The 18849-nt window shown below is 55.6% G+C and overlaps 1 protein-coding gene across 1 annotated transcript in view; it reads right to left on the reverse strand.

Moving 5' to 3' along the window:
• Positions 1–13854: 13854 nt before the first annotated feature.
• Positions 13855–18849, reverse strand: part of CCDC12 (coiled-coil domain containing 12) — a 49265-nt gene continuing 44270 nt past the window's right edge. Inside the window, exons 4-7 of the mRNA XM_064162938.1 lie at positions 16212–16273; positions 16091–16125; positions 15685–15761; positions 13855–14667 (exon numbers count right to left, since the gene is read on the reverse strand). Coding sequence (XP_064019008.1) covers positions 14588–14667; positions 15685–15761; positions 16091–16125; positions 16212–16273 — 254 coding nt within the window. The 3' untranslated portion in view covers positions 13855–14587. The remainder of the gene's footprint in view (positions 14668–15684; positions 15762–16090; positions 16126–16211; positions 16274–18849) is intronic.

The following is an 18849-nucleotide window of genomic DNA, read 5'->3' on the forward strand; positions in this document are numbered from 1 at the left end:
CTTCTTGTCACTTCCAGTGGCTGGTGCAAAGTGAAGAAGCAGGTGGAGCCAGATGTGTCAGCAGCACCCAGTCAATAGACAGTTTCAGATGACCCAGCTCAGTGGTGGTATGAAATTCCTACAGGATGTAGCTCCCTGTGGATTACAGACAGACCCCAGGACTGTTCTTTGTCTTGTGAGTGGGGATCAAAACAGGACAATGAGTCCCTCGGTGTCAAGTTTGCACCATAGAATCATAGAATCAGGCAGGGTTGGAAGGGACCACAAGGAGCAGACAGTTCCAACCCCCCTGCCATGGCCAGGGACACCCTACCCTAGAGCAGGCTGCACACAGCCTCACCCAGCCTGGCCTGAAACACCTCCAGGGATGAGACCTCAACCACCTCCCTGGGCAACCCAGTCCAGCCTCTCACCACTCTCATGCTCAACAACTTCTTCCTAACATCCACTCTGACTCTCCCCATTTCCAGCTTTGTTCCATCCTTCCCAGTCCTATCACTACCTGGCAGCCTGAAAAGTCCCTCCCCAGCTTTTTTGTAGCCCCCTTCAGATTCTGGAAGGCCACAAGAAGGTCACCTGGGAGCCTCCTCTGCTCCAGCCTGCACAGCCCCAACTCTTCCAGTTGATCCTGAAAACACATGAGACACTGATCAGCCAAACAGGAGGGAGGGAGCCAGGTCTTAATGGGAGTGATACCACTGATGGCAGCTCCCTTAAGATACTGACAGGTCACAATAAGGTCACCTCAGAGCCTTCTCCACTCCAGACTGCCCAGCCCCAACTCCCTCAGTCTCTCCTCATATATCAGAGCAGCTCCAGCCCTCTGCTCCTCTTCGTGGCCCTTCTCTGGACACCTTCCAGCACATCCATAGCCCTCCTGTAAGAGGGACTCCAGAACTGGATGTAGTACTCCAGGTGGGGTCTCAGCAGAGCAGAGTAGAGGGGGAGGATCACCTCCCTCGACCTGAGGTTTGCTTCAAGCCTGCCTGGTGGCCTGAGGTTGAGGTTGGAAATGATGATCTGAGAGATCTTTTCCAACCAAAAGGCTTCAATGTTTCTACCACCAAGGGCTGGGCTGCAGAAAGCTTCTTGCTTAGATTGCTCTGGTGCAGAACAAGCTCACTGCTAAATCTTGTGTCTCACCACTCAGAGGTGCTTGCTTTGCTTCGTGCTAGCTGCTGTGCTGGCCCAACCAAGGCTCATTCCCCCCAGCAAAGGCAGGGACACCTCCCTCTGGAAAAGGTCACTCAGGGACTCATCCAGCCTGGCTTTGAACACCTCTAGGGAGGTTGTGGAGCACAGAAGCACCCAATGTGATCTTTGATCACATTGGGTGCTTCTGTGCTCCACAACCTCCCTGGGCAACCTGTGCCAGTGTCTCACCACCCTCACTGCAAACAACTTCTTCCTAACATCAAGTTTCAAGCTCCTCTCTGCCAGTTTAAACCCATTCCTCCTTGTCCTGTCATTACAAGACCTTGTCAGTAGTCCCTCCCCAGCCTTCCTGTAGCCCCCTTCAGACACTGCAAGGCCACACCAAGGTCTCCTCAAAGCCTTCTCTTCTCCAGGGTACAGAGCCCCAACTCTCTCAGCCTGTCCTTAGAGCAGAGCTGCTGCAGCCCTCTGAGCATCTTGGTGGCCTCCTCTGGACTGACTCCAACACTTCTATGTCCTTCTTGTGCTGGGGGCTCCAGAACTGCCCCCAGGACTGCAGGTGGGGTCTGAGGAGAGCAGATCCAAGGGGCAGAATCCCCTCCCTTGCCCTGCTGCCCACACTGCTCTTGCTGCAGCCCAGCAAGACCTTATCAATAGTCCCACCCCAGCCTTCCTGTGGGTCCCCTTCATATACTGGAAGGCCACTTCCATGGGTGAGATGGGAAGGTGCAGGCACTCAGAGGTGCTTGCTTTGCTTCATGCTAGCTGCTGTGCTGGCCCAACCAAGGCTCTTGTGATCTTCGATCTCATTGGGTGATTCTGTGCTCCACAACCTCCCTGGGCAACCTGTGCCAGGGTCTCACCACCCATTCCTCTCATCAATTTGACTTTCCCATAGCCATGAGAGGGTTTTTCCCCTAGGACCAGCTCCAGGTACTCCAATCACCTCCTCCCTGGAGCAGCACAAGCCAGGAGTACCAACCAAGCATCTCCTCCCCATCAGCAGAGCCTCAGCACGTCTGTCTTGGCTGCTTTTAAAGCCAGCCCCAGCATTCGGTGCTAATGTTTCACTTGCATATTAATGCCTCCAGTTTTTATTACCCCCATGATCATAAAGCTCCAGCTGCTGATCCCAATCCCAGCCTCGGTTATCCTTCCTCCCCCCGGGATTGCTGGGAACAGACCCAGAGCGGCTGATCTGTGGCTGGTTGCTCCGTTGGTGTGTGGAGACAGCCCTCTACAGATGGTTGGCCAAACTTCCCTTCCTTCAGCTGCCAGCAAAGGTTCCCTCCTGCAGCCAGGAATCTCCAGGACAGCTTTGGTGGCACAGCAGGATGTAAGGACCAGATGTGTCCACAGCCAGGGCAACCTGCAAGCATAGAGAATCAGCCAGGTTGGATGAGAGTTCTGGTCCATGTCTTGCTGTCACACAGGCTCAGTGTGTCCTTTTTGGGTCCAACTGGAAGCCAGCACCTCCTTTAGCTCCTCAGCCATCCTTTCCAGGGTGCAGCTTGTGCTTCCAGGCTCCAAGTGCCTGCAGCACTGCAGCACTGGTAACACATCTGCTCAAAGAGAAGGGCAAGGCTATTAGGGAAATACAAACATATACTAAGACCCCCATATAGGTTTAGCTTTTCCCTGTTGTTTCTTGGGACCTCTAGGGAGGTTCTTCTCTCCCTCTACTCTGCCCTAAGAATACTGTGTCCAGTTTTGGGCTCCCAGTTCAGGAGAGACAGAAACTTGCTAGGAAGAGTCCAGCAGAGAGCCACAGGGATGACTGGAGGACTTGAGCATCTCCCCTACAAAGACAGACTGAGAGCCCTGGGGCAGTTTAGTCTGGAGAAGAGAAGACTGAGAGGAGATCTCATCAATGTGTACAAATATCTGAGGGGTGGGTGTCAAGTGGATGGGGTCAATCTATTTTGGTGGTTAGCAGCAGTAAGACATGGAGCAACAGCTACAAGCTGGGACAGAGAAGGTTTCAACTCAAGCAACAGCTACAAGCTGGGACAGAGAAGGTTTCAACTCAAGCAACAGCTACAAGCTGGGACAGAGAAGGTTTCAACTCAACACCAGGAGAAGCTTCTTTACAGCCAGGGTTCCAGTGAGAGCCCTGGAACAGGCTGCCCAGAGAGGCAGGAGAGTCTCCTACTCTGAAGACTTCCAAAACCTGCCTGGGTGTATTCTTGTGCAAACTACCCTAGGGGATCCTGCCTTGGCAGAGAGGTTGGACTCAATGATCTTTGGAGGTCTCTTCTAACCTTTAAGGTTCTGTGATTCTGTGACCTGCTGCTTCCTTGCCTTACTGAAACCACAGTGCAAGCTGGCAGCATGGGGAAAGCTGAGGATCAGCCCCATGGTCTAATCAGAGATGTGCCAAGCTGCCAGAGGAACGGATCAGAAGCAGCAGCTCCAGCAGTCACAGCCAGCATTCACCCAGACCCAAGAGGAGGGAGCAGGAGAAACTCCTTTCTGAGTAGCTCCTGAGCTCTGAGGTTGTATCTCCCCCAGCTTTGCATACCTTATTCCCTCGCAGGGCTCAGTGCTTTCACCTCCAGGGGTCTCTCCCTAGCCGAGGCGTTGGCTGAGCTCCTTGGAGGGGATGAGTTGGCAACAGGAGCTCAGGCATTCTGGGACCCAAGTTCTTGTGGGCTTCAGTGGGAGGTTGGCATCCACTTACCTCCAAGGATCTGTCACATCAGAAGGTTAGTGGTGGAGTGCTGAATCCAAAGGAAGCCTCCACCTTAACATCCTGACCACCAGAACATCCTGCCACTGGGTCATGCCTCCTCCTACAGCCTGGGTTGGCAGCAGCTGTATCTGCTCTGTGGCTTGTTTGAAGTCCATGGCTTGACCTCAGTCTGATGAAGGAGAAGCCACACTGCTGGACCACAGTCAGCTACATAAGCATCTCCCACCACATCAAGACCTTTCGTGGAGACAGCACAACGCAGCTCAGCCACCCTCTGTCCATGTGGTGAGTGCTAAATCCCCCAGGGACCAGCAAGAGGACTGAAGGACCAGTGTGGGGGACATCTGAGTTTGCTGCATGCAGCAGAATTGGATTGTCCTGGGGGTCACCCACACCAGGATGTATTCTGGAATGGGACAACAAAGAGGTGAGAGAGTAAAGTGTGGGTATCAAAGCTCAGAAGGAAGAATGGGCTGACCACTCAGCCTAAAGCACTGCTGTCCCACCAAAACCCACCAGCCCACAGGCTTCTGCAGCCAGCCCATTATGGGCTCCATAAATGCCTCTCTAAGCTGAACCAATCCCAGCATGGTGAGGGTTGGAAGTGGCCTCTGGAGATCATCATCTAAAGCAGGAGCACCCACAGCAGCTTACTCAGCAGCACAATGGCATCGGGGGGTTGGAATCTCTCCAGAGGAGATTCCACAACCTCTCTGGGCAGCCTGGCTCCAGCACCCTCACAACAAAGAAGTTTCTCCTCCTGCTCAGGTGGAACCTCCTGGGTTCCAGTTCCCACTGCCCTTTGTCCTGAAGCCTCTGTCCCTTGCAGAGGTGCTGGGTCTGGAATCTTCTCCTCTCGCAGCGCAGACAAAGTGCCTGTGGGGAGGAGGGAAATGAGCTTAGAAGGGAGAAATGGGAGACAGCAGGAAGGGCTGGTCCTGCTGCTGGGGTGAGGGTGGAGGATAATTGTAAACAACTGGAGAGATGGGCCTGAAATTCATCTTTTTTAGGCCCTAATGGGATTTTGTTTGGCCAAGAGTCAGGAATGAAAAGCCTTCCGTGGCAAGAGGAGGCACTTGGCATGGGTTAGCCTTGGGGGCATGAATGGAGCTGGCTCTCCTTGGCTGTCAGCAGAGGCTCATGCCTGCACACAGCACTTGGGATTTGGGCTACTGCTCTTCTAGAGCTCCTTTGAAGAAGTTTTCACAGCAAAAGGAGCATCTTGACACAGGCATTTAAAAGCCAAGACTCCTGGGCTGTGTCTGGGGCGCTGGTTTTGGGGGGGGAGCATGGAGAGGGACGAGTCACCAAGCTCTTTGTGTTGCCTCCTGTGGAGCTGGAGTGACTTTTTCTCTGCTGTAGGGAGGTGTGTTGGGAAATGGGACCCCCTGGGAGAGAATGGCTTCTCTGGCTCACTGGAGGAGGTGTCTGGGGAAGGGAAATGGTCTGATCTGGAGCACCTCTCCTATGGAGACAGGCTGAGAGAGTTGGGGCTGTTCAGCCTGGAGAAGAGAATCACAGAATGGGTTAGGTTGGAAGGGACCTCAAAGCTCAGCCAGTTCCAGCCCCCCAACATAAGCAGGGGCACCTCCCACTAGAACAGGTTGCCCAAGACCTCATCCAACCTGGCCTTGAACACCTCCAGGGAGGTTGTGGAGCACAGAATCGCAGGATGTGATCTAAGCTTCAGGGAGATGGACAGAGCCAAAAGGTCTCCTTTCAGCCTCCTTTTCTCCAGGCTCAACAATCTCAGTTCCCTTGGCCTGGAAAACACAGCAACTGTCCAGGACACCTGCTGCAAGCAGCAGTCCAGACCCAAAATCACACAGCCTCCACCTCCAAAAAGCCAAGAGCAATTAAAACATCTGGGAGAAGATTTGTGTTCCTCCTGCTTTTATGAGTCCCAGAGCATGAAACCAGATTCCTGCCCTCACTAGAGGCAATAAACCACCCCCATGTGGTCACTCAGATACATGAGTGTTCAAACACTGCCTGCTGCCAAACTTGAAGGTACTTCAACCACCAAACTCCTCCTGGCTTATACAATCAATCAACCAGGTTGGAAGAGACCTCCAAGCTCAGCCAGGCCAACCTAGCACCCAGCCCTAGCCAGTCAACCAGACCATGGCACTAAGTGCCTCAGCCAGGCTTGGCTTCAACACCTCCAGCAAAAGCAACTCCACCACCTCCCTGGGCAGCCCATTCCAATGCCAATCACTCTCTCTGCCAACAACTCCTAACATCCAGCCTAGACCTCCCCTGGCACAGCTTGAGACTGTGAGACTTGGACAAGAGTAAAGGAAAGCATCTTCATGGGGTACATGTGGGGAACCTCCTTCAAGTATGATAGCGATTCACAGTGCTGAGATGTTGTGCTGAAGGATTTGGTTTAGTCAAGGGCTTGTCAGTGTGAAACTCATGATTGGACTTGATGATCTGGAAGGTCTTTTCCCATCTAAGGAGTTCTGTGATTCTGTGATCTCCATGGCACCCAGAGGAGCCTTATAGATTCTGGAGCTTGGTGCCCAGGTATCTGTCCCAGTTATACCAGCTGGGAGTAGATGCAACCTCAGCTATCTCAGGTTAGGGTTGGGCTCTTCTCCCAGACAATCAGCGACAGAAGAAGGGGACAGAGTGTGAAGTTGTGGCAGGGCAGGTCTAGGCTGGATGTTAGGAGGAAGTTGTTGGCAGAGAGAGTGATTGGCATTGGAATGGGCTGCTCAGGGAGGTGGTGGAGTCACCATCCCTGGGGGTGTTCAAGCAAAGCCTGGATAGGGCACTTAGTGTCATGGTCTGGTTGACTGGCCAGGCCTGGGTGCTAGGTTGGACTGGATGAGCTTGGGGGTCTCTTCCAGCCTGGTTGACTCTATGATTCTTCAGTACAGCTCCAGTCCTCCCTGAGCCTTCCATCCTCTTCCATCACAGGCTCACAGGATGTTAGGGGTTGGAAGGGACCCAAGGAGATCATCAAATCCAACCCCTCTGCCAGAGCAGGGCAAACCTATATGACACACATCACAGAGGAACACACCCAGACAGGCCTCCCTTTTTATTTGCCAAGGAGTCCACCACAGCTCCAAAAGGAGACCAACAGAGAAGCTCTTCTCTTCTCTCCAACCGAGCTGCTGACAAGCACGAGAGGATCCCTCTCTTTCCATCTCCAGATGTTTGCTGGCTCTCCAGAGCTCTGCCTCACGACAAGAGACTGACAAGTCCCTCAGCAATTCTGTCCATTAGCTGCTCCTCAGCTTTGTGAAGGACAAAGTCCCAGTAGCACCAATGCCTCTGGCGAGCATCTTCACAAAGCACCCAGCCCTGGGCGCTGCTGCCAAGTGCTGCCTCGACGTGAACCACCCTCAGCTTTACAAAGTGGCATCGTTCTCCATTGAACCCAGATGGACACCAAGGCCTGCTCTGCTGCCAGTATTGCAGTGAACAATAGGTCAGCAGCCTGCAGCCAGGCAGCTGCAAATGGGATGCTCCCAGGGGAAAGAAAACAGCCCAGACCTCTCCTGGTGGTACCACAGTGAGCCTGCAATGCGCCCCCCTGGGCAAGAAGGGCAGTGGTCGCCTGGTGGGCTGAGTGTGGCCAGCAGGTTGAGGAAGATGCTCTCCTCTCTCAACTTTGCCTTATTAAGCCCACAGCTGGAGGACTGGGGCCAGGTTTGGGCTCCACAGATCAAAAAAGACAGAGAACTACTGGAGAGAGTGCAGGGGAGGCTATAGAGCTGCTGAGGAGCCTGAGGAGGAAAGGCTGAAAGCCCTGGGGCTGTTGAGCCTGGAGAAGAGCAGGACCAGAGAGAAGCTTCTCAATGCTCAACAAGAGCTAAAGGGACCACTAGGCACAAGAGGCTGGGGACAGACTCTTGTCAATGGTGCCCAGGGACAGCACAAGGGGCAATGGGCACAAACTGGAACCCAGGAGGCTCCACCTGAACAGGAGGAGAAGTTTCTTTGTTGTGAGGCTGCTGAAGCCCTGTCCCAGGCTGCCCAGAGAGGTTGTGGAGTCTCCTTGTGTGGAGAGATTCCAGCCCCCCTGGGCACTGTGCTGCTGGGCAAACTGCTGTGGGTGCCCTGCTGCAGCAGGGGGGGTGGACTGGAAGATCTCCAGAGGTCCAACCTCCAGCAGCTGGATTCTGTGCAGAACAAGTGACCTCCTCTTGCCCCCCCGGGGCTGGTTTGGTTACAAAAAGCTTTATTGACAACAACCTTTGTCAATTACAAAGCCCAGAGGAGAGGTCCACGCTGCAGGGCATGGATGCTCAGGAAACTTCAGGGAGCAGAACAAAGCCCACCTTGGCCTCAGCTGGACTCAGAGCAGCCAACATGTGCCAGGCCACACAGCCCCTTCCAGCAGAGCCGTTCTGCACGAGCTGGGGCTGACCATGGATGCTCCTCAGCACTCAGAGGCAGCTCTGCAGAGCAAGACAGCTCCTTGTGAAACTTCTTTGTTGTGAAGGTGCTGGAGCCCTCTTCCAGGCTGCCTGGAGAGCTTGTGGACTCTCCTTGTGATTCCAACCCTCTCTGGGCATTATGATGCTGGGCAAGCTGCTGTGGGTGCCCTGCTGTTAGGAGGAAGTTGTTGGCAGAGAGAGTGATTGGCATTGGAATGGGCTGCCCAGGGAGGTGGTGGAGTCACTGTCCCTGGAGGTGTTGAAGCCAAGCCTGGCTGAGGCACTTAGTGCCATGGTCTGGTTGATTGGCCAGGGCTGGGTGCTAGGTTGGACTGGCTGAGCTTGGAGGTCTCTTCCAACCTAGGTGATTCTATGAGTCTATGATCTCCAGAGGTTCCTTCCAGCCTCACCATGCTGGGATTCTGGGATTCTAGGATGCTAAGAGCACAGACTGAAAGAGTTGGGGCTGTGCAGGCTGGAGAAGAGGAGGCTCCCAGGTGACCTTCTCGTGGCCTTCCAACATCTGAAGGGGGCCTCCAAAAAAGCTGGGAAGGGACTTTTTAGGCTACCAGGGAGTGACAGGACTGGAGGGAATGGAGCAAAGCTGGAGGTGAGGAGGGTCAGAGTGGAGGTGAGGAGATTCAGGCTGGATGTTAGGAGGAAGTTGTTGAGCATGAGAGTGGGGAGAGGCTGGAATGGGTTGCCCAGGGAGGTGGTTGAGGCCCCATGGCTGGAGGTGTTTCAGGCCAGGCTGGCTGAGGCTGTGTGCAGCCTGCTCTAGGGTAGGGTGTCCCTGGGCATGGCAGGGGGGTTGGAACTGTCTGCTCCTTGTGGTCCCTTCCAACCCTGCCTGATTCTCTGATTCAGCGATCTGCTCCAAGCTCCCCTCTCCTGCAGCCCTTGGCATGTGGCAGCAGGCAGAGCCATTAGCAGCAGCTTGGCTTTGCTATTGTTAGTCACACTCCCAAGCTCCCAACGCCTGCGAGCTGTTTGCTGTCTGGAGCAGAGCTTCAGCTGGCAGGGCTGGAGCCCGTGAGGAGCTGTGGTAGGTTGCCCTGCTGCTGCAAAGTCCTTTAGCTGGACGCTCTCTGCTGCCTCTCAAGCACGTAATAAATCCAGCAGGAGTTTTGTGAGGGCTCTGGGGGCATTTTTCTTTCAAACATCATAATGGGGAGGGAGGGAGAAATTCACATGAAGCTTGAAGTCATTTTTTTTTGTAGTGTCTTAAGGGAGCCCTTGGAAGGGAGACTCCTTCAGCAACGAGATCATAGAATCAAGCAGGTTGGGAGACCTCCAAGTTCAGCCAATCCAACCTAGCACCCAGCCCTAGCCAGTCAACCAGACCATGGCACTAAGTGCCCCAGCCAGTCTCTTCTTGAACATCTCCAGGGATGATGACTCCATCACCAACCTGGGTAGCACATTCCAATGGGAAATCACTTTCTCTGGGAAGAACTTCCTCCTAACATCCAGCCTGGCACAACTTGAGACTGTGCCTCCTCGTTCTGTTGCTGGTTGCCTGGCAGAAGAGACCAACTCCAACTCCCAGAGTTGAGGAAGGCTGCTCAGGAACAGCCTGGTAGAGCCAACTGCAACTGGTTAGAGGCACTTAGTGCCATGGTCTGGTTGACTGGCTAGGGCTGGGTGCCAGGTTGGGCTGGATGAGCTTGGAGGTCTCTTCCAACCTGCTTGATTCTGTGATTCTATGATTCTGTAGGAAGATGCCAAACTTCTGCTGGAGAAGGGCACCAAGGAGGGCATTCTGCCCCCACTGCTGTGCTCTGCAGTGCTGGGGGCAGCTCTGGAGTGCTCAGTGCAGCAGGGACAGGGAGCTGTTGGTGTGGGGCAGGAGGAGGTCAGGGCAGGCTGAGAGAGTTGGGGCTCCAGGGATACCTTCCAGTAGCCTTCAGTGCTTCAAGGGCACTTATAGGGGAGGTTGAACCTTTCTTTTACCAGGACAAGGAGTGCTGGTTTAAAGTGAGAGAGACTCAGACTAGAGAGAAGGGAGACATTGATTCAACTGAGGGTGGTGAGGCTCTGGCCCAGAAATTCTTCCCCATGCCCAACCTAAAGCTCCCCCGGGGCAACTCTTGCTCTGTCACTCATTCCCTGGGAGAAGAGACCAACCCCCACCTGGCCCCAGGGAACCAGAGCAACCCCCACCTGGCTCCAGGGAACCATAGCAACCCCCACCTGGCTCCAGGGAACCAGAGCAATCCCCACCTGGCTCCAGGGAACCAGAGCAACCCCCACCTGGCTCCAGGGAACCAGAGCAATCCCCACCTGGCTCCAGGGAACCAGAGCAACCCCCACCTGGCTCCAGGGAACCAGAGCAACCCCCACCTGGCTCCAGGGAACCAGAGCAATCCCCACCTGGCTCCAGGGAATCACACCAACCCCCACCTGGCTCCAGGGAACCAGAGCAACCCCCACCTGGCCCCAAGGAACCAGAGCAATCCCCACCTGGCTCCAGGGAATCACACCAACCCCCACCTGGCTCCAGGGAACCAGAGCAACCCCCACCTGGCCCCAAGGAACCAGAGCAATCCCCACCTGGCTCCAGGGAACCAGAGCAATCCCCACCTGGCCCCAGGGAACCAGAGCAATCCCCACCTGGCTCCAGGGATCCACACCAACCCCCACCTGCTCCAGGGAACCAGAGCAAGCCCCACCTGGCTGCAGGCTGCCCAGTGCCCTGGTGGATTCCCCATCCCCGAAGGGGTTCCAAGGCTTGTGCAGACAAGGTGCTGAGGGACACGGCTTGCTGGTGGGCTTGGCAGTGCTGGGATGGTGGTGGGGCTCCCTGCTCTTGAAGGTCTCTGCCAGGCAGGCTGATTTTATGATGCTCTGGCTCTAGGAGTGCAGTGGCCTTTTCAAACGTGACGCTGGTGCTTTGTCCCCTCCTCGGAAATGTCACCTCCTGCATCTTTTATTGGCTTCCCTCCTGTGCCCCTTGCACCCCAGCCTCGGGAGAGTGCCTCAGCAGACAGTCGTCTTGACAACCTCCTCTTCATCTTCTGAGCAATGGGGCAGAGCACAGGCTGGGGCAGAATCAAAGGCAGCAGGGTGGGCCAGATGGTGGAGCAGCCTCTGGTGCCTCCGTGACCCGGAGCAGGAGTGACCCTGGTGTGCCACGGCAATTGCCTTGCTGTGGCATTCTCCAGTCAGCAGAAGCCATGCTCCTACCTGCTGGGATGATGCAGAGGAGTCCTCAGCCCTTCAGGCCACTTGGGTTTTTTCTTTCCTCCTGTAGTGGTCCACACCCATGGACAAGGTCAGGCTTTAAAAGTGTCCAGCTGCTGGGGGAACATGAAAGCAGATGGGCAGTTCTTGACAGCTGCTGAGAGATCCTTTTGTGATGTCCCTGGCCAGACATTTCCCAAGTGGAGAGCTGCTGCTGCCCGTCCCTTGAGCTGCACTCACTGGAGAGCTCAGGCCATTGTTGCTTCTGGCAAAGAAAGGAAAGCAAAGGCTCTGCAGAGCTGCTGTCGTGGCCCAGTTGTTCTGCACACAGCCAAATCATAGAATCATAGAATCAACCAGGGTGGAAGAGACCTCCAAGCTCAGCCAGTCCAACCTAGCACCCAGCCCTGCCCAACCAACCAGACCATGGCACTAAGTGCCTCAGCCAGGCTTGGCTTCAACACCTCCAGAGACAATGACTCCACCACCTCCCTGGGCAGCCCATTCCAATGCCAATCACTCTCTCTGGGAAGAACTTCTTCCTAACATCCAGCCTAGACCTCCCCTGCCACAACTTCAGACTGTGTCCCCTTGCTCTATTGCTGGTTACCTGGGAGAAGAGGCCACCCCCGACCTGGCTACAATGCCCCTTCAGGTCCTTCTGCAATCCCACCTCAGGACCACAGCAGCAGGAGAAACTTCTTTGAATCGTAGAATCAAGCAGGTTGGAAGAGACCTCCAAGCTCATCCAGCCCAACCTAGCACCCAGCCCTGGCCAATCAACCAGACCATGGCACTAAGTGCCTCAGCCAGGCTTGGCTTCAACACCTCCTTTATTGTGAGGGTGCTGCAGCCCTGTGCCAGGCTGCTCAGAGAGGTTGTGGAGTCTGCTTGCCTGGAAAGATTCCAACCCTCCCTGGGCACTGTGCTGCTGGGCAAGCTGCTGTGGGTGCCCCTAATTTACCAGGGGGGTTGGACTGGATGATCTCCAGAGGTCACTTCCAACTCCCACCACGCCGAGATTCCCAAAGATCTGATTAACTGATGACAAGGATTGGTTGGGTGATAACAAAATGTGTCCCCAAATCACTGCTAAAATGGATTGGGACTTCAAAAACCATCCAGCTCTAAATCCCCTGTCAGGGACACCTCCTCCTAGACCAGGCTGCAAGAGGACGCAGGACTGCACCCAGCAGCAAGGAAACCAAATCCCCACACAGCACAGAGGAGTTTGTAGCTGCAGGAAAGGCTTTTCTAAGGCTGTGGCCACACATTGCCACCCCAAACCTTCCTGGTGACAGGTTCTCAGCTTTCCTGCATGTGGAAACATCTCAGGTGTGTCACAGCTGTGTGGATAAAACCCTCCGGTCCTATTTGCATTGGGAGCTTGAGCAGCTCCAGCTTTTCCCAGCTGGATTCTCTGACTCAGCACCTGCAGACCCTCACAAGCCACCACTTCCCTTCACCACTGCCCTTCTGGGCAAGAAATTGCTCCTCATGTCCAGCTTAACCCTCTCCTGGGGTAACTGGAGGCTGTTTCCTTGTGTCTTGTTGCTTGTTCCTGGGGAGAAGAGACCAAGAGGTGCTGCAAAGCAGAGGGCATCAGTCCAGATCCCACCGGGAAGGGCAGGGCAGTGTGGCCACCACGGAGCCAGAAGGATGGAGCAGCTCCACAGCATCCCAGCTGGAGCTCAGCCCTGTGCAAGGGCCGGCTGCTGGCTTCTGTGCACGGAGATGTGCTGACACCTACAGGGCGCTTCAGAGAGATGAACCAAGGACTCACAGAAGGGTTTGGGGCGGAACAGACCTTAAAGGTCACCTAAGCCGCGGGCAGGGACATCTTCAACCAGACCAAGTCGCTCGAAGCTTCATCCACCTGCCCTCGAACGGTCTGGCCAGTGTGGGTGAGCTGCATCCACCCATTCCTGTGCAGGAACTACTGGAGAGAGTCCATTGGAGGCTGGGAAGCTGCTGAGGGGCCTGGAGCAGCTCTGTGAGGAGGAAAGGCTGAGAGCCCTGGGGCTGTTGAGCCTGGAGAAGAGCAGGACCAGAGGAGAGCTTCGCAGTGCTCAACAAGAGCTAAAGAGACCACTAGGCACAAGAGGCTGGGGCCAGACTCTTGTCAGTGGTGCCCAGGGACAGCACAAGGGGCAATGGGCACAAACTGGAACCCAGGAGGCTCCAACTAAACAGGAGGAGAAGCTTCTTTGTTGTGAGGCTGATGGAGCCCTGTCCCAGGCTGCCCAGAGAGGTTGTGGAGTCTCCTTGCTTGGAGAGATTCCAGCCCCCTGGGCACTGTGCTGCTGGGCAAGCTGCTGTGGGTGCCCTGCTGCAGCAGGGGGGTTGGACTGGATTATCTCCAGAGGTCCAACCTCCAGCAGCTGGATTCTGTGCAGAACAAGTCACCTCCTCTTGCCCCCCCGGGGCTGGTTTGGTTACAAAAAGCTTTATTGACAACAACCTTTGTCAATTACAAAGCCCAGAGGAGAGGTCCACGCTGCAGGGCATGGATGCTCAGGAAACTTCAGGGAGCAGAACAAAGCCCACCTTGGCCTCAGCTGGACTCAGAGCAGCCAACATGTGCCAGGCCACACAGCCCCTTCCAGCAGAGCCGTTCTGCACGAGCTGGGGCTGACCATGGATGCTCCTCAGCACTCAGAGGCAGCTCTGCAGAGCAAGACAGCTCCTTGTGCCCACCTGGCAGCCACAGCAGCTCTTCTGCAGAAAGCAACACCTGGAGCAGGCCCCTGGGAAGTGCTGGTGCCTCCCTTAGGGCTGCTGTTGGGCTGTGTGGACATCACCTTATTCACCCAACATGCAAGAGGAGAGTTGGCCTGAATTTACCTTGTCTGACCCTTCTGCCCACTTCTTCTCTGCTCCAGGTCCTGGTGTCCCAGGTTCAAGCTAAGGTGGATGTCTGTTCTGCTCCCATCTGCCCCTCAGGGTCCTAGAAGCTCTCTATGAAGTGTTCCTCCAAAGCCAGCCACAGTCCCACAGAGGACAGGAGGACTCCTTGGACCTGTCCCTCTCCTTCAGGCACGGTGACATCAGTGGGCTCCCAACAAAGTGTACCCCAGGGAGCTGCCTCTGCCCAAGAGCACTGGGATTGGCAGGCAGAGGCAGCTGTGGAGAAGCCACCCCCCAGGCTGCTGGATGGACCTCCTCAGTCTGAGTCGCTGCCCTCCTGCTTGGCTGACCCCACGGCAGATGCCAGCTCCTCCTCCTGCCCCTTCAGCCGCTCTCCTGCGAGGGACAAACAGCAGAGGTCAGTGACACCAACCCGGCCCTGCAGCTGGGGAGGGGTCACCCCTGGCACTGGGACAGCTGAGGGGGAACCTGTTGCAACCACCTCCACAGGGGCTGGGGGATGCTGATGGACAGCAAGGAGGCCATCAGCCAAAAATGAGCCCTCCAGGCCAAGAGGGCAAATGGTCTCCAGGGGGGCACGAAGAAGAGTGAGACCAGCAGCTTGAAGGAGGTTCTCCTTCTGCCCTGCTGAGGCCACAGCTAGAGGACTGAGGCCAGCTCCAGACTCCCCAGTTCAAGAGAGGCAGGGAACTACTGGAGAGGGTCCAGTGGGGCCTAAAAAGCTGCTGAGGGGCCTGGAGCAGCTCTGTGAGGAGGAAAGGCTGAGAGCCCTGGGGCTGGTGAGCCTGGAGAAGGGCAGGACCAGAGGGGAGCTTCTCAATGCTTAGCAAGAGATAAAGGGACCACTGGAGACAAGAGGCTGGGGCCAGACTCTTGTCAGTGGTGCCCAGGATCAGCACAAGGGGCAATGAGCACAAACTGGAACCCAGGAGGCTCCACCTGAACAGAAGGAGAAGCTTCTTTGTTGTGAGGGTGCTGGAGCCCTGTCCCAGGCTGCCCAGAGAGGCTGTGGAGCCTGCTTGTGTGGAGAGATTCCAACCCCCCCTGGGCATTGTGCTGCTGGGCAAGCTGCTGTGGGTGCCCTGCTGCAGCAGGGGGGTTGGACTGGATGATCTCCAGAGATCCTTTTCCAACCTCACCATGCTGGGATCCTGTCATAAACCATCTCTGCTGGGGAACCAATGCAGCAGAGGATCTGAGCTGCAGCCCCCATGCCCTCAAACCAAGTCTTCATGTGGCCTCGAGTAAGCTACTTGGGACCAACAGCTTCACAGACCCTTTTGGGAAGGGGATCAAGCCCCACCAGTCCCTCCCTGGCCCCAGTAAGGACTGTGTGACCCCTCTGGACCTCCTGGTGCCCTCATCCACCATCCCTGCAGCACCATAACCCACGTATCAGCTCAGCAATGGCTCTTTGTGTCCTCTTCTCCAGCTTCTCCAGCTTCTTGGCCACATCTCGCTTCAGATCCCTGGGGAGAAGAGTGACAGTGTCACAGCCAACCCTCACCCCAGGCAGATGGCAACACAGGGGCCAGTGGCAGAGAAGCCTTTTCTCTCCTATGAGCACCAGAATGTGTCTGCAACCAGGGCAACTCATGGGCACACCAACCCCATACCCAAGGTATCCCTTGTGACAGTGACCCGGCAGAGCTCAGTGGTGTCACTCAGCTGTCCCCAGCAGGAGGGCTGGTTTCCCATTTCTAGCCATTTAACCCCCCCTGGACAAGCTGAAGGTGATGGTAACCCACCACTGATGCCAAGAGCCCTTCCCCAGGAGCAGGGCTCTGCAGGCACTCACCAGTCAGGCTTCCTGGGCGCCAGGTTTGCCAGGTCCTAGGGAGGAAGAGGAGACAGCCAGTGAGAGCTGCAGGTGAGGTTCAAGCCTCAGCCAAGCAGAGGGCAGCCCCAAGTGTACTTACCACCTCATCGATGATGGGCTCTGGCTTGGCAGCCTCCAGCTGCTCCTTCACCTTCTCTTCCACTAGGTGGGGGAACAGGACCAGCATCAGCAGGACAGCAAAGGCACAAGGCACAGGGAAAGCCACCAGAGCTGCAGGCTCCCTTCACTAAAGCTTTTCTAGGAGCCCATTTGAACATTTTCACCTTAAGAGCACAGAACATCACCTCCCACCCACCACCCAAACCCTTCTGGAGCCTCCTAAAAACCACCTGATGCAACCCCAACAACCACTAAGCACCAGAAACAGCAAGGGCAGCAGGATGTCTGCTGGGTTCAAGTCCTCTTCTCACAAGAACCTGCTGCTCTGCAGCTGTCTGAACCAGAGTCTGACTCACCACGTCTCATTTTAGAAGGTCACACCACTTGAGACACCTTGCAGGCATCAAACTGCAGCCCAGACCTTATGTAAAGGTCTGCAGAGACTGGTGGGTGATGGTGTGGTTCCTCGACTTGGTTGTGAGAGGAGACAGTGAAGGCACCAGCAAGATCTTTGCTTCAGCAAGTTGCAGCCTCACTGAAGTCCAGCTTCTCCATCCTCCTCTGTCTCCAGCCCCAGGGGTTGGAGGTTGGTCTCTCCAAATAGCAGCTGCTCTGCACTGCAGCTCCAAAGAAGTGCTGACCCAGTGCCCATTTTACTGGAGACACCCAAAGATGCTTTTCCTGACCCCAAATCAAGCATGAGGGAGGAGCCTAGAGAAGTTCTGAACCTTCATCAAAGGATGAAGGAAGCGTGGTGTCAGCATCCCCACCTCCCAGATCCCTGCCCTGCTCCCAAAGGCTCCTTTGGATCCAGGACATTTTTGAAGGGATCCATTCCAGGAGGACTCAATATTTGAGTCCTCAATATAGAATCATAGAATCAGGCAGGGTTGGAAGGGACCACGAGGAGAAGTCAGTTCCAACACCCCTGCCATGCCCAGGGACACCCTACCCTAGATCAGGCTGCCCACAGCCTCAGCCAGCCTGGCCTTAAACACCTCCAGGGACAGGGCCTCAATCCCCTCCCTGGGCAACCCATTCCAGCCTCTCACCACTCTCATGGTGAAGAGTCCTGAATAGGTGGTGAGGAATGGAGATGACTCCAGTTGGTGGGTGGGCACCAGTGGTGCTCCCCAGGGCTCAGCACTGGGACCAGGTCTCTTTATCCACGATCTGGACAAGGAGATCAAGGCTCCCTCAGTCAGCTTGCAGATGACACCAAGCTGGGTGGCAGTGTTGATTTGCTGGAGGATCAGGAGGGATCTACAGAGGCATCTGTAGAGGCTGGAGCAATGGGTGAGGCCAATGGGATGAGGTTCAACCAGCCCAGGGGATGGGCCCTGCCTCCAAGTCACACAAAGCCCACAGAGGGCCCAGGCAGAGGTCAGAGTGGCTGGAAACTGCATCATGGAAAAGCACCTTGGGGGTTGGGTGACTGTGGCTGGAGATGAGCCAGGGTGTGCCCAGGTGGCCAATATCCTGGCTTGGATCAGCAATGGTGTGGCCAGCAGGAACAGTGCCTTGGACTGGGCACTGGTGAGGCCACTCCTTGAACCCTAGGGTCAGGTTTGGGCTCCTTGCTCCAAGGACACTGAGGGGCTGCAGCAGGGCCAAGAGAAAGGCAACAAAGCTGGGGAAGGGTCTGGAGAATAGAGCTGGTGAGGAGTAGCTGAGGGCCCTGGGGCTGTTGAGCCTGGACACCTGGAGAGAAGAAGGCTGAGGAGAGACTTTCTGGCTCACTCCAACTCCCTGAAAGGAGTCTGGGGCCAGGTGGGGTTGGTCTCTTCTCCCAAGGAACAAGTGACAGGACCAGAGGAAATGGCCTCAAGTTGCTCTGAGGTGGGGTTTAGGTTGGACAGCAGAAGAAAGTTTTTCCCTGAAAGGCTTCTCAAACACTGGCCCAGGCTGCCCAGGGAGGTGGCTGAACCCCCACCCCTGGAGGTGTCTCAAAGCTGCAGAGATGTGGTGCTGAGGGCCATGGTCCAGCCCCAGCCTTGGCAGAGTTAAGGAGTGGTTGGACTCAGTGGCGCTAAACGATTCTGTGACTCTATGATTTCAAGATCAAGGCAGCTTCTTACCCTTCACCTCCCTCTCAGCAGGTGAGGTGTGAGGAGGTGAACTCAGGAGGTTCAGTGGGAGGAAAGCACCACCCTGAGCACCTCGGACTCATGACTAATATTTGTTTAAAGGTAAGTCAAACACAAAAAAAAACCCCAGGGCTGGACCTCCTTGAGAATGCTGCAGCAGGAGCTCAGCTCCTCTGAGTTAGCACCCCGTGGGTTTGGGGCTGGGCTCCCCACGCTCAGGACACACACCCAGGCCTTGTGCAACACAGGGTGTGCAGTCCCCAGGGGGAAGAGAGGATGATGAAGCAATGGGGGCCACGAGCATCACGCCTGACAGCAGCAGCAAGAGAGCTCTGGAGATGCCAGCACGGCCGCGGCAGTACCCTCCGGGGCTGCAGTCATCTCCTACCACCTCAACACCTCACACCAGCCAAAATCTCTCCAGGTGGCTTCTCCTCCTGGGGTTGGAGCAAGAAGGAAGACAGAGGTACCCAAGCCAGCTGGTTTGTGGACAGCAAAGCTATAAACCTCTGCCCTGTGCAGGGAGCTGTT

The sequence above is a fragment of the Pogoniulus pusillus genome, chromosome 23, assembly GCF_015220805.1.
Source record: "Pogoniulus pusillus isolate bPogPus1 chromosome 23, bPogPus1.pri, whole genome shotgun sequence".
NCBI classification, from domain to species: domain Eukaryota; kingdom Metazoa; phylum Chordata; class Aves; order Piciformes; family Lybiidae; genus Pogoniulus; species Pogoniulus pusillus.